This window comes from Psittacula echo (assembly GCF_963264785.1).
Source record: "Psittacula echo genome assembly, chromosome: 10".
In the NCBI taxonomy this organism is placed as follows: Eukaryota; Metazoa; Chordata; class Aves; order Psittaciformes; family Psittacidae; genus Psittacula; species Psittacula echo.
The window spans coordinates 19,040,394-19,054,906 of NC_137741.1; the positions used below are offsets into that span (position 1 = coordinate 19,040,394).

General features: G+C 48.2%; 2 protein-coding genes across 12 annotated transcripts in view; one reads left to right on the forward strand and one right to left on the reverse strand.

Annotated features, from left to right (window-relative positions):
- Positions 1-4,442, forward strand: part of MEF2A (myocyte enhancer factor 2A) — a 90,096-nt gene extending 85,654 nt beyond the window's left edge. For all 7 annotated transcript variants that reach the window (XM_080625957.1, XM_080625960.1, XM_080625963.1 and 4 more), the window contains 2 exons: positions 40-166; positions 616-4,442. In XM_080625957.1, the coding sequence (XP_080482083.1) occupies positions 40-166; positions 616-973 (485 nt within the window). In that variant the 3' untranslated portion in view covers positions 974-4,442. The remainder of the gene's footprint in view (positions 1-39; positions 167-615) is intronic.
- Positions 4,443-4,805: 363 nt separating this feature from the next.
- Positions 4,806-12,534, reverse strand: LYSMD4 (LysM domain containing 4). 5 transcript variants are annotated; one of them, XM_080625967.1, is made up of 3 exons: positions 12,477-12,534; positions 10,818-11,105; positions 4,806-6,989 (listed from the first exon to the last, which is right to left on the reverse strand). In XM_080625967.1, the coding sequence occupies exons 2-3, from the start codon at positions 11,088-11,090 to the stop codon at positions 6,438-6,440; spliced, it is 825 nt and encodes a 274-aa protein (XP_080482093.1). In that variant the 5' UTR covers positions 11,091-11,105; positions 12,477-12,534; the 3' UTR covers positions 4,806-6,437. The 5 variants fall into 5 exon arrangements, with proteins under 5 accessions (XP_080482093.1, XP_080482091.1, XP_080482092.1 ...); XM_080625965.1 differs by having other exon boundaries at positions 12,408-12,499; XM_080625966.1 differs by lacking the exon at positions 12,477-12,534 and adding an exon at positions 12,147-12,383.
- Between the last annotated feature and the right edge of the window lie 1,979 nt (positions 12,535-14,513).

A 14,513-nucleotide genomic window follows, 5' to 3' on the forward strand; every position in this document is an offset into this window, starting at 1 on the left:
ATAATCTATAAACTACTTTCTTTTGCTTTCCCCTCTCAGATTACTCCTTGACTAGTGCAGACCTGTCTGCCTTGCAGGGATTTAATTCCCCAGGGATGCTGTCCCTCGGGCAGGTTTCAGCCTGGCAGCAGCACCACCTCGGTCCAGCAGCCCTCAGCTCTCTTGTGTAAGTACACCCAAGTGTTGTAAGTACACCCAAGAACACTGGTGCCACAGGCTACAGCCGGGCAGGAACTTTGGCTGCTTCAAGCCTAATACTGTGCACCAGGGAATATGTAACACAAGAGCAGTTTAATTTTGTGTCTGCTGGTGACGGTGCATTGCCTTTCAGGTTTGCTCCTCAGCTGCAAAGCACTCATGTTCCATGGTGCTTGTTCCATTCTCCCTGGCAGCTCCTTACATGGGAGTCACCTGTGTGATGAACTTAAATGTCTGGAATTAGGAATTAATGCTTTTTCCAGCTTTATTTCTTCACCTCAGTCAGTTGCATTTATTGATGTGCTCATTTTGAGGGTGTTAAACCACACGACCACGCATCACACAGGCACATCACCGTCACCTGTTTTTCCTATGTCATGTTTTCTCATCTCTGCCTTTCGGTTCTCTTCCCCCCAGTACTGGCAGCCAGCTATCTCAGGGTTCAAACCTATCCATTAACACCAACCAAAACATCAACATCAAATCTGAACCAATTTCACCTCCCCGGGACCGTGTGACTCCCTCTGGGTTCCCGCAGCAGCAGCCACAGCCTCCGCAGCAGCAGCAGCCGCCGCCGCCACCGCCGTCGCGGCAGGAGATGGGCCGCTCTCCCGTCGACAGCCTGAGCAGCTCCAGCAGCTCCTACGACGGCAGTGACCGGGAGGACCCGCGCAGCGACTTCCACTCGCCGGTCGTGCTGGGGCGGCCACCGAACGCGGAGGATCGGGAGAGCCCCTCGGTAAAGCGGATGAGGATGGACACGTGGGTGACATAAACGTGCGGCGCGGCCTCCTCAGTTTTGTGTTCTCAAAGTGAACTGTCCTGACATATCTAAATTTATAAATAAGGACATGAAATAAGCATATTTATATGTATATACATACATGCATATATATATCTCCACATGCATATATATGTGCTAGTGTGTGTAGCATACACAAAATCATCAGGCACTTACAAACTTCTTGCGTAGCGGCAGACGTCCCCGGTCAAACGTAACCGAACAATCCCGTAGGTAGTGATGGCGCCCGGCACGTACCTGGACTCGTTGTTCTCATCCTATAGCCTGTTTTGCAGAGAAGCGTTGTACCCGCCTTGTAGCCCTGCCACACTAGATTGCAGAAACCAAGAGGGCTCGCCTGTAGTAACGTCCCTGTGTGTGTTATTCAAGCTGTATGGTTACTCGTAGTTAAGAAATAATGCTTTGTAGCAGCAGAGCAGTAGAAAAGCAGGAAGAAGAAAGCAATACTGTACATAAAATGACCTTTCTATTACCCCGCCGGCATGGGTCTCTATTGCAGAGGGTGCATGGAGAAGGGCTGATGCTATAACGAAATAAACCACAGAAAAACCCTGTTTTGCACGTGCAAAAAAAAACCCTAGTGTATTGGGTCAAAGAAGTGATTTTTTTAATGAGTGCAAGAGAGACATAGAGAACGCGCATGAAATATTCAGAAAATATTAGCCTAGGAAATAGAACCTTAACAAAAGAAAATTAATATATTAAGTTATAATTGGGAGAGGTTTGACAAATTTGTTTTTACGTTCCTACCTTTGAAAAATATAGAAACGGATTTTAGCTCATGTATATTTTATATTAAAGAAAACAATACCCTAACGAATCGAAGACTATATATAAAGTTATATACAGTACTTTTGAACACATTCTGCTATGAATTATTTATATAAGCCAAAGCTGTATGTTGTAGCTTTTTTGTAGAGTATAGTTTTATCTTATTTTGACTTTCTAGTTTTTGCTTTCAAAGATGAAAAGGAAAAACTTGCAGGCGGAACCTTGGGGGAAAAATAAGCCATGAACACTTCTATGTACATTGAAATTTGAGCCAAACTCTTTGTGTATATAGCATCCTAAATATATGATCACCTTCGGTGTAAGTACCTGCGTATTGTACGTTCACCAGATTAAAAAGTATATTTTTGTGGATTGACGCCGACTTGAAGAAGGGCGAGGTCCTTATTAAGTAGAGTATTCACTGTTTAATATTTACTATTTTGTTAAATATACTGTACTTTCTTTGGATTTTAATTATTATTAATATTATTATCCAGATTTTTCAGAGGGTGTATAAAGGGGTCGTCCCCCTCACTGGTGGTGAATGTGTGCCGTTCAGTTGTAATCTCTGTGCTGTATGGTTAAGCTTCATTATACATTTTATATATATGTATATAAATAGCAAAGTGGCAAAAAAACCCCAACCAACCCGGTGTTAAGTTCATCCTGCATAAATAGAGAAAAATCTGTTACGACACATTTTAAGGCATCATTTTGGAGCTGCCTCTTCTGAGGAGTTAAAAAACCAAACCAACAGTGGAAAAGCTTGACCTAATTTCTCATGATAGGGAAATGGCACGAATCAGGTGAGCACAAAAGGTTCTTTGGGTTGGTAAATGGTTTTGGGGTAAAGCTTCAGCCTCGGGAACAAACCCGCTGCTCCCCTGAATGGGAAGGAGTTGCCCAGAGCCTGCGGTGGCACCAGTGGAGGAGGCTGGGGTTTGGCTTTGGATTGGGTTTGCGAGGTCAGCGGCGTCTCCCTGGGTCACTTGGTGCCCACTGGAGGGGCCCCAGCCAGGCTGGTGCTGCATGTTCCCTCCTGGGGTACCAGAACCTGAGAGCACTGGCCTATGCTGGGCTGGGGAAATAGGGTCCCTTTCCTGGTCCTGGCTGCAGGTCCTCTGCACCTTCCTTCCCGTGGTAGTTCTAGTTCTGGGGAGCCCCTGACCTGCCCCGTTACCCAAACTCTGATGTTATCCCCAATATTGGTGAATTTTTGCTTGGGCTTTAATTTTTGTAATTGAAACAATCACCTGATGCTGTAACTAAACAGATACCCGCCCCCCAGCCCCCGAGTGCTTTGCTCCTCTCGGCTGCTGAAGCAGCCTGTTGGAACAGCTCTTGGTAGTGTAAAACATAGACAGGTTTCTGTTCCTTTCAGCCCCTTACCTTGGGAAGTGGGTCTCCATTGACCATAGCAAGTTCCAGGTTTAGAGAAGCTGCTCCAAGGCAGCCCCTTCCCTCCTCACTTACCACCTTGAAGAACCTTTCAGTGCTCAGGCCCGTTCCGTGGTGGTTCATTATTTATGCACATGTATGGACTTTGCTGTACATCTGAGTGGGAGTTCTGCATTCACATTTACTGTCTATTTTCTTGTGTGCCTTATCAGATGGCTTTGCTGACTGTATCTCAATAGTCTTTATTTCTATGCAGGTTTTTAAACAGTACTAGTACTGTTCTCTTAAAGAAAAATGCTACGTAAGGGTTAGAGTTTGTATTAAAATTGCACCAATGAGTTAAAAAGTATAATAATGATGATGATAATCTGTTCTTAAGGGCGCAGGGGCCTGGTCGCACGGTGCCCCGGCCTCCCGCAGACCAAGTCTTTCCCCAGCCTCCCGGGGCAGGAGACTCTCGCGCCATGGAATCAGTGGGAATCCTGATTTTTAGTAACAGGTAACTTCACTTTTTTAGGAATTGTAAAAATGTTTTATAAGAAAACAAAAAAAAAGGGAAATGTCAGAGCACAGGGATTTCAACAGGTAAAAACCTCCTTTTTTCAATTAACTCTACTGACTGAAGTTGCAAGTGGAGCCGCTCCTCACCTGAGCCCCGTGTAAGGTTTGTATCTGGTGTGAGCGTCGCCTCCATCGCCGAGCTCACACCATGGTGTTTAACACCCGCTTTAGCCTTTCCTTCCACGTAAAGGACACTACCGCATCCGAACCTTGGAATTACTGTGCGCACAAGAAATACATAGTAAATAAGGAACAAAATAACTCCTAACAATCGATCCTGGGAAGAAGTTGAATTAGAATGTGAAAGAAAGACTTAACAAATGTAAACGTTTAAATCTTAGTAGAAACTTTCTTCACTTTGCTGTGCAAGAGAACACTGCTTTGCTATATTTAAAATGGCTTTTTTAAAAGAGATTTATGTATTTGGTAAATGTTTGTAGTCAACAGTTCACAAAGAAGCTGTTCACGGTTTAATGCTGATAAGCCGTTTGGCGGCACAAGCTGGACTTTGTTGCCATCCTTGAGACGAATCTTTTAAGAAAAACAAATAAGTTAATCTCAATTTTTTTCCCTGAATGTGTTGTTTTTTCTTCAATATACAATAAATATTCTAGTGAACTTTTTATCAAATGGTTAAGAAAATGCTAGAGGTTGTTGTAAAATATTTGTATCCTGCATTCACTGAAGTAAAGATACTGGCTTTTACTGTGTACTCCAGCCTCTCTCGTGTTTCAGAGCACGCGCTCCCTTTGCCCCTCTGTTAGTGCGTTCCCATTACGAACCAGCTCTCCAAGAAGCTGAAAACAAAATGCTATTGAAATGGGTGGTAAACCTGCAGGTGAGAGGGTCCCTTACCTGCTCCAGGTGTGTTCCATAGGCAGCGCTGCTCTGTTCCAGTCCCTGTGGGACACAGTAAGGCGTTTGGAATCCTTGGCCTTAGTGCAGCTCCATGAGCCCCACTGGCAGAGAGCAGTGTCTGACCTTGTGTCCAGTGGGGATGCGGTGCAGGACCTGACCTTCAGAGGATGCAATTTAGCTCTGTCCAGTTCTGTCACCACAAAAAAGGCCCGAGCCATGGGGTGCCCCTTGTGCTTTATTTGAAAACATCCCAATTCCCCCCTCAAACAGATACAGCTCCTTCACAGAAGAAAAATACAAGTTTTAGTTCAGTATAAGGTACTTTAGAGTCCTCGATTACAAAATTAGGTTCCCGCAGGCTTTCCTGAGCATGTTTATGGAGGGCTGCAGGAAACACAGGTTTTCACTGTAACAGCACACGGTGCTTCTTGCATCACTCCCATCCCACGCTCCTGCAGATGCTTCCTTGAGCCCTGCCCTTGCCCTAGCCCAGAGGGGCTCAGCTCTGCACTGCACAGCCTGGGCAGTGGGAAGGATCCTGCACTTCTCTGCAGAGCAGCCCAAAGAGGGGCTGGAGCCCTGCTGAGCCCTCACCTTACCCCTGGGCAGGTGTCGCACACTCAGTGCTGCAAAGCACCTTCGAGTCTGTTCTAGGAGAGCGTTTACCTGCGGCTGAATTCAATTTCCGAGGCAAAGCTGCCCAAAGGCTCCTTTCCTGCTCCTCTCTGCCATGTAGTGTTCACTGACCTGTCCTAAACAGCACTGACCTTGGGCCTGCCAATGCCTTGGGACACCACAAACCTCTCCAGCATCAGAGGGCTTTCCTATGAATTCCAAAGCCTGTGAACACCAATGTCAGCAGCTCACACAAACCTTTATCACCCAGCAGCTCCACAGTCCACAGCCTGTAAAGGATTTGCACTTCTTCCTGCCACGAAGGTAATGCAGGGCTGCAGACCTTGCAAATCAAACGCAACACTCCCTAACACAACCAAGGAAACTCAAACCCAGCACTGACACCGGGTGTTTGCTTGTTAGAGATGCACCATTATAGATTAGTATTATTAAAAATATAATACTGGCTAAACACAGCCCCCCCAATCCCCCCCGAAACAACGAGCCTTTGAGAAGTTTGTACTACATACGTACCCCAGGCCTAACGCTGCTTTGCTTCCTCTTCTACTCTTTGGCTAGCTGCAGTCGTGCAGATGTGTTGGCTCTGGGTGAGTCACTGGACTGCAAGAGATGCCCCTGAAGGAGTTACCGATGGACAGAGGTGGCCTCAAAGGCATGGAAAGGTGAGGTGCTGGTGGCAGCCTTGTGCCATTGCGCACCTTGAGTAATGCACTGGAGGACATTGGTTTAGAGTCAAGTACACCAAAGCTACCATGGACTGCAAGAGCTAAAACTGACGGTTCAGAGAAAGATTTGAATCCCCACTAATACTCGAAGCAAAAAGGGTTTTCATAAAATGCAAACAACCCCCACCATTCCAATAGCATTAATACTGAACTCTTTATCCAGCAGCAAAGGGTTTGCTGCTTGGACAAGGCATTAGGAAATACCTGAAGCAACCACTACGAGTAGATTGCTACAAAATGCTTTACTTTCCCTTGACAGAGCTCATGGATGCTAAGCCAGCTGCCTGATGATCCTTACAAGCAACAAAGCATCCTGATTGTTCCATAAGCAGCACACTGCTGCACTTCAGTCATGTTCAGGATCACAACACCAGCTATTTAACAAAAATAGAAATCATCTGTGTTGTTACCCCTGACTGTGCTCGAGTCTCTCCCTGCACTCGTGCTGCAGTGCTGGGCGAGAGGCTGCAGGCGGCTGCCTCTCCCCTTTAGGATTTTTTATCTACAACTGAGCTCTGTGGTAAATTCCCTTCCAACCCATCTGCTGAAACGTTTGAGGTTAGTGTTGTGTTGGAGGTATGGGTCACCACGCCTTGTGTTTTAAAATAGATGATATAAAATACGGGCAGGACAATTCCTATCAGGAGCATAATAAAAACTGCATTCCACCACTGGATCCCACAGTCCGCTCCATTGCTGGTCTCCTGCTTCCCTGCTTCAGGCAGCGGCCGCTCCAGTGCCTCTGGGCAGTACTCGGTGTTCAGCTGGACCTCGGCCTGCACTGCATCCTGAATGCTCTTGTCAATCCCCTTGAAGTAGTCGCTGAGGTGTCTGCTCTCAGCACTGCTGCTCACACTCTCATCAGGCTCCCCTAAGTCCACAAGTATCAGGCCGGGCTGTGCGGGCATGCTCGGGACTGGCCTCAGGTCTCCACCGCTCTCCGTTAGCAGCCCATGGCTCTTCACAGGGATCTTGATGGACTTCAGAGCATACAAGTCCTGCTCCCGGATGAAGTTGTTGACACGTTTGATGTCTGCAACCTACAGAACCCAAAAAGGACACGGATGTTAGTGTAGGACATCCCAGACTGAAGCAGGAAGTGTGCAAGCAGCTGTCAGAAATAAAAGCAAGCCTTGGCTGCAAGTGGCTTAGTGCTCTGCAGAGATATCCCAGCTACTCCGGGGATGCTCCAGGTCCTGCAGGACAGAGACTGGCCAATGTCATCAAACCAGTCTTTAACCTCCTGTCATGCTTCTGTATCTCTCATGGGTTGTACGTTGCTTAATACTTAATGGTTTTCCTTCCTTCAGCTTTCTTTACCATTCTCTTGCTTTCTAATCCAGGTTAAGGCAAGAAGAGTCTTTATAACAGATCCTCAGTTTTCATACCTTAATGCCTGTTTAAGGTGAGGACAACATCAATACATGCAGGCAAACCCCTCCCTCTGCTCAGAAAGTGATTTCAGAGTGAACAGAGCCCTGTCTTCAGATCACAGGTCTGAATGCGAGATCACCACTTGGAAGAGAGCTGTCGAGCACCCCTGCCACAAACACAAGCATCCTCTGCTCATGTCCCCAAGCACTGTCCCTTTCCTGCACATCAGCAGCTCACATGGCTCATTCCTCCACTGCTGGTAAAAGCTCCCACTGAAGGTACATGTAAAGCAATAATCTCCATGTATCCGTGATCATCTCTGGCATGTGTGTAGTTCCCATCTGTGACTGGTATTCCCACCCAGCTCATGATGCAAACAGCAATAAAAGCAAGAAAGACCAAACTGTAAGTGCAGCTTAAGGCACAAGGACAGCTAGTATCAAGGAAAAGACAAGCCCCTGCTTCTTTGTTTAATGTTACATAAAGAGAGAATAGCTTCATACAGTGTCCACTCACAACCACCTGGTAAGTACATGAATTTCTCAGCTGCTCTAAATCCTCTGTCAAAGAAAACAAAAGGGGTGTTAATGTGTGCAAGGAGCTCTCCAAAGCAGCCATGGAGATATGGAAGAACCTTGAGGGAGAGACAGAGGATGCAAACCAAAGAGCAAGACCTCAAGGCAAAGAGAAAGGTGACGAAGAGGTTGAACCACCTCTGATGTACCACAGAAGAGACACAGTCTGCACTTTTGGAGAAAGCTGGATCTGTTCTGTTACAAGAGTAGTAAACGATGTATGAACTGCACCCTCACAAGCCTGAGGCTACCAGTGAAACTGGGGAACTAAAACCAAGAAAGCGCTTTACTTCCTAAGCAAATGTGTGACTGCCACCAGCACTAAAATCATCACAGTTGAGGGCAAAGATGCAGGGGGTGCCAAGGGGAAGGCAGCCCCCTTTCCCCCGCCTCCCCTGCAGGGTGGCCCCACAGGTTGGAGGCTGAGCACCAACCACATGAGAGAGGAGCTGCAGCCCCTCTGCCTGCAGAGCTCCTGCTCCCCATGGAACTCCAGCTCATATGGGTTATCACCAGCAATCCCTGGAAGGTGGTGAGTCTGCCATGCCACAGCCAGAAAGCAAGACTGCTGAAAGGGAGAGATGAGATGAACGCCCGAGTCTCACAGTTACTCTGCAAAGCTTGAGGAATCTGAAAATGGGAAATTCAATCTAGGTCCTAATCTGATGCCCCTGAGGCTGCCTATTCAGACCCTTCACAGCTTGCCCCAGCGTAACATCTGGACTTAAACCCTGTAACATTATTTAGTTATGAAATAACAGTCTCACCCAAAGCCTCCTAACTAAGGTGGTGCTTCAATTGTTGGTTTAGTTCCAATGAAAACCTTATTGGGACAGTAAATATCTCCTGCAGGGTCTGCAATCAAACACTGCCATGTTGTACTAAGGCTCTGGTAACAGAAAGAGGAGCAGCACTCACGCAGAAACAACAAACAAAGCCGAGGGGAGGCATGCAAGAGCACTCGCCATTTAGGCTTATTTTCTGTACTTGTTTTTTGGCTGCATCCAGCTCCTCTTGTCCCAGCTCAGAACAATGCCAAAAGCCAGGCAGGGCTATAAATGGTCAAGAGTAAAAATGAGAACTCTGAAGTGCTTTGCATCTCTGCCAAGTGATTTGTAGCACACACAAAGCTATCTGTGGCACCATCTTAATACCCCCAACCCCAAGAACCCTGACAATTCTGAAACCAATGACAAGTTCTCAGTGATTTCAAGGAGAAGCTCATCCTGGATTTTTAAACACAATCACATGTATTAGTGGCTATAGCTCTTCCTCACTGATGTACCAAGTAACCTTTCAGGAGCTGCTTAATGTAAAACATGAAAACTCATCAGTGCCAGGCTGTAAGCTGACAAATACACCAATCCCCAATAATAAGGATTTCTGTACCCCTTCAATTTACCTGGAACAGGTCACCACTGCCTTTTCTGGAAGGGAGGAGGTAGTAGGGCAGTTTTTCTCCCATGGCAGCAGAACACTGATGACCTGGTCACTCCCCATTAGCTTCACCTTCCCCACCTGATGAGCCCAGCAGCCTTCATCAGGACAGAGCAGATCCACCTGTGCATGCCAGGGCTGAAAGGCTCCTGCGGGCCAGAAAGGGGGTAGAGGGACAGGGATGGGACTGAGTCCTCCTGAGTTAGGAAACAGGGGAAATTTTTATGCCATAAATCAAGAGTTGTTCTCAATCTTCCCCCTTTGAGTTCACTGAGCTGCTGTGATTCTGCACCAGCGGCAGTAACAACACAATGGCTACTGCTCAGCAATGAGCAGTCACAACTACAAAGTCAACTGCTGCAGCTCTGAGCTCTCAGGCCCTCCTGGTGCCAATCAAGGCCTATTCAAGTCCTATCAGCTTTGCTTCTCCACTCATATCAGGCTTGTCAGCAGAACCTAGAAGGGCTTCTTTTCTGTTTTGTTTGTTTCTAAGGGAATGGGAGGGGAGGAATTGTCGCAATCCCTGTAAGCCCTCTTGCTTCAGCTGCACCACACAGCTGTTGTGTTAAGCAAGACAGTCTGCAGTAGTATTGCAGCAGTTGAGCCAGTGCCATATCATTATCCCTATTCAGGTCCCTTTCCAATTGTTTGCATCATGGAACTTTTTAATCACAGTCTAGCTTGCAGATAAAGAAGGCTCTAAAAATACAGCTTTAACTGCTAAACAAGAGGGCACTTTTAATGTTCAGATCAGGTAATTAAACTTTTCAACAGTTTTTGTATAAAGTGCTCTGCTGTGGGACAAAGAAATGTGTTTTGCAGTTTTGTTGCAACCCCGTGCAGAAGCGCTCCCCTCTGCCTGCAGCTGCTGCACCGCACACGCTTCTGGGTACAACAGCAATCAATCAATACCCACATGCACTGACAGCACCCAGGCTCTGTGACCTGAACTTTGGCATCTCTCCTTTGCCAAGTCCATCCCTGTTAGACACAGGCCTCCTCTGCAATATGTTAAGCTCATTACTTTCAAAAAATAAACAAAACCACCCCCAAACCAGACGCCATCAGGGTGGCGTTACTTTGTGCTGCTCGGTTTCTAGAACTGTTTGCTTCTTGAGAGCAGGGCTCTGACCCTTATTTCTGTACTCAGCTTCCTACTTTTTGCCCTCACTTAAATAACAAAGTACAAACCATGATTGCTACACTGCACTTAGTCACTCAAATTGAACAAGAAAGCAGGTCACGCAGGGTGTGAGGTTGACAGTATCTTCCTAGGCTGTTAGGTAAAGAACTCTTTTGGTTTTTGCCTTTCTCAAGCTCAGTTTTACACAGATATTGACCATTCATGAAAGACCCAGGGCAAACACTTTGCAGTGTAAAAACCACTAGACAACAACATGCCTTCCTGTAATTCTGGAAGCTAAGCTACACGTAAAATACCTGTAAAGCAATTAAACCCAAACAAACAGAGATAGCTCTTACTTTACAGCCATACTGCAGGGCCAGCTTGTTTAGGTTATCACCCTGTGTAATCTCCCGTTCCAGAAGTACCACATCTCCAACTCTGTCCCGAGAAGTGCTGCATCGCTGCTGCTCCTTGCCCCTTGGTCGCAATTCCATAACATTGAGTTCCTCCTCTGATGACTCCTCTGAATCAGAGCGGCCATTGGGAAACACATAGACCTGCCTGCCCGGGTAGTTATGGATGGTGACAGGAGCCTGGAAGGATCTTGTCCGGCTCTCATTCAGCCTCATCTTTTACACCAGCACCTGTAACAGAAATCACACATGATGAGTTTTCTTGATACCAGTGTTTATTTCTTAGCATGGACAGTGGATATAAAGCACACACACATACAAAGCTTTCCCTTCTACCCTGTCTTCTCAGGGCAAAATCCAAAGAAGCCACTCTAACAGCAATATTTCTTCAATAATAAGTATATTATTTTCAAACCCTTTTTGGCCTACCCATAGACAAACCTCCATGTAACACTACGCTGCTCCATGTCTTAAATACTACTTTCTATAACTTCAATAAAAAGCAGGAGTCACTTGAGCCAAGTGTCCTTAACTATGGTAAAAAAATCCATGGAACCACAGCAGATCTCCCACCAATGCACACTGAAAACTGACCAAAATCATCCTTCATGTCGCCTTTCCAGAAATCCCTGGTTCCTCATACTTCAAGAATCCACATTTTAATGTCATGGAAGTGCACTGTTGTGGGGTTGGTTGGTTTGACATAAGGACAGCTCAAGCTACACTTAATTTCAACCTGAATGACAAGGTTGCTTTACTGCATAAAGACAAGAACCTGCCTGAGCACTGTGTTTAATTACCGCTGGGCCTACAGCAGCGACTCATAAGGAACCTGCTTTTTTTCCCTTCAACCCTCAGCTCCACAACCTGTTGTTGGGTCGGATACAGGGAACAAACCCCCACATTCCCACAGCACTCCACTGACCTTAATACTCCCACTGTACTCATAAGACATTCCCCATGGTGAAACCACTACCACGTTATGCCTTTCCCCAGCACCGAACATGGCACCCGCAGCCTGCAGGCAGGGTCACAGCTGTAAGCTAACGACCCGCGGCGGGACCTCTGCCTGTTGAGGAGCTGTGAGCCGAGCGCCCCCCTCAGAGCCTGCTCTCCCGACGCACTTCTCACTTCTCCCCAGGGAGGGCCAACAGCCCAGCTCCGGCCACCCCATCCCCGTACCCCCGGGTGCCGGCCCAGCTGCTGCCCCTCACCGACACATGTGGCAAACCAGGGGCCAGCAACCTTGACCCCCTGAGGGGCCAAACTCACCCCGGGATCCCGGCGCCTCCACAGGGCACAGCGAGGCGGCGGCCGCCCGGAGCTCGCCCCAGCCCTGCGTGAGGGCCTCGGTGATCCCCTCAGCGCCACTGCGGCGTCCCACTGATCCCCTCAGAGCCTCAGGGGAGTCCCGCTCCCCTCAGCGCCTCAAGGGGGGGCCCTATCCCCTCAGCGCCGGAGGACCCGGCCCCCGTTCCTCGGCGGGAGAACTCAGACCCGGACCAGGACCAGGACCCGGACCCTACCCCTTACCCCTCGCTCCCCACAGCGGCCAAGCCCCGTCGCCCATAGCGGGCCCCATCCCGAGCCCCCTGCACTGACCCGCGACTCGCCGGCCATCGGCCACACGCACCAACCTAACCCAGACTCTATCCCAGCACTCCTCCCATTGGCTAGCAGTGCCGGAAGGCGGGACCTTCAGCGCCATCTGGCCAATGGGAGTCGGGTAAGGGCTGTGGAGCGAGGTTGGTTGAGAGGTCAGCGCTGGAACGTGTCGGCGGAAGCGGGGGGGCCGCGTTTAAAGGGACCGCACCCTCTCCTCGGCGTGCGCGAGAGCTGCGCACGAAGCGCGCGGAGCAGCAGGGATGCGGTGTCCATCTGCATAGCCCAACGCATGGTGTCACGGTAACAGGCATCATCCCGGCTGTACATACAGTTATAGCATTTCAGTCATCCGTCCCTGCCCACGGCCGGGGTTAGAACTGGATGATCTTAAGGTCCTTTCCAACCCAGACCGTTCTGATTACATCATCAATACATTGATCACACGCACCTGGAGCCTGTCTACAGTGAACGTGGCCTCATGATGTCAGATTGGTCAGTCCTGGCCTTGAACTCAGCAGGGCTGGTGAGGGCATGTGGACACCATTGCCTTCAGTCGTGCTGTCCTAGCGTGGGCATGTGGTTGGTGCCTGCAGTGTGGGCGCTGGGGCTGATGAGGCCCAGTCCACGTGGGTTTGTTTTCCTTGGCCCAAACTGACTCGTGGCTTATGTTTAAGAAAGGAGCCCAGGGCAGATCTCTAACAAGTTCCACACACAAAGCTTCCCTGGGCTGGGGGGGAGAGGAGAAGCATTTCCTGGTAGCTAGTTGCAGGAGTTACCCAGGCCTCGCTTGCCCAAAGAGCCATCGTGAAGATGTGTTGTGAGGGGCAGCCATGGAGCTTCGCACAGAAGTGAGGGGCTGCTGGATGCTCTTTGACCTAAAGGAGATAGACAAACCTACTTTGGAGTTAAATTCAAGCCGAGTGGAGTTGCTGGCTATCCCTCTGCCTTTTGCAACGCGGGTGCTGGAAGCAGGGAAGGCAAGATGGGAGAGCCCCATCTCAGAGCCATTGTTAAGATTTCCTTCCCTTCATCCCTGGGCCAGCATGTCTCAAGAGTAGATGATCCTGGGGCTCAGCCAGCTTACGTCCTTTTCTGACCCAACAGACAATGGATTTAGTGTGCTGGAGAGGGCTCTGCAAGTGTGGAGGACAAGATGAGACGTGCCAAAATGTCTTCCCTAAGCCACTTGTAATCTCTCTGGAACTCCTGAAGTTCAAAAGTTACAAGTAATAATCACGCTTTCTCAAACAAATACAGGTTACTCGGGGTAACCTGCTCAAACCTGGAAAATACAACTGCTGAGGAGATCTGGAAACGTGGGGCAAACAACCAGCCTTTGCTGACAGAGCTAAGTCTGGTTTGGCTTCCTCGGCCTGAACTGTCATTTACTGCTTAGTATTTTTCTAATTCCAGGAAGAATTACTCTAGATCTCATGGAAAGACACCAGGAAATATAGATGGGCAATTGCTTCACCTTCCAGATCCTTCCAGAATCCTCATGAGAAGGTGGTTTTCTCCCAGCAGGAATAACTGTTTTGTAGGTGTACTGGTGCTGGCTCTGGGCTAATTGCAAGGATGATGTCATCATTCCAAATAATTGGAATACTTTTGTAAACAGATAGACTGTGAGAGCTGAAAAGCCTCAGACAAGGGAAGTCTGTCTGAGAGCTGAATGGTTCGCTCATCATACGCATTCAACCAACATAAGGGTCATATGTCCACTGAAGTTCAGGAAGAAATCCTCCTTTCGCTGACCTGTGTCAATGCAGAGGGCAACAGAACTGAGAAAGTCTGTGCATTTTCACTTAATCCAAAGTAGCCATGATGCTGGGCACCAGCCAGCATTCACATCCATGCAAGCTCCTTCCCGAGGGAATATCAGAGTTAACCACTCAGTAATAATGAATCAAAACTTCAGTGAAGGTCTTGGTTGGGGGTTTCCAAAGAGAGCGTAATCTAGAACAGGGCTCTCTTCTTTTGTCCCTGTGATTCCCATAAGCTCTTGCTCAGCTCCAGAGCTGCTGTTCACTTCAT

What these genes read in the sequence shown, in the direction of transcription:
- LYSMD4 (XM_080625967.1), bottom strand. Translation starts at nt 11,090, where the DNA reads ATGAGGCTGAATGAGAGCCGGACAAGATCCTTCCAGGCTCCTGTCACC. An exon ending in CCCTGCAGTATGGCTGTAAA is followed by an intron (nt 6,990 to 10,817) that starts GTAAGAGCTATC and finishes TGGGTTCTGTAG; the next exon opens with GTTGCAGACATCAAACGTGT.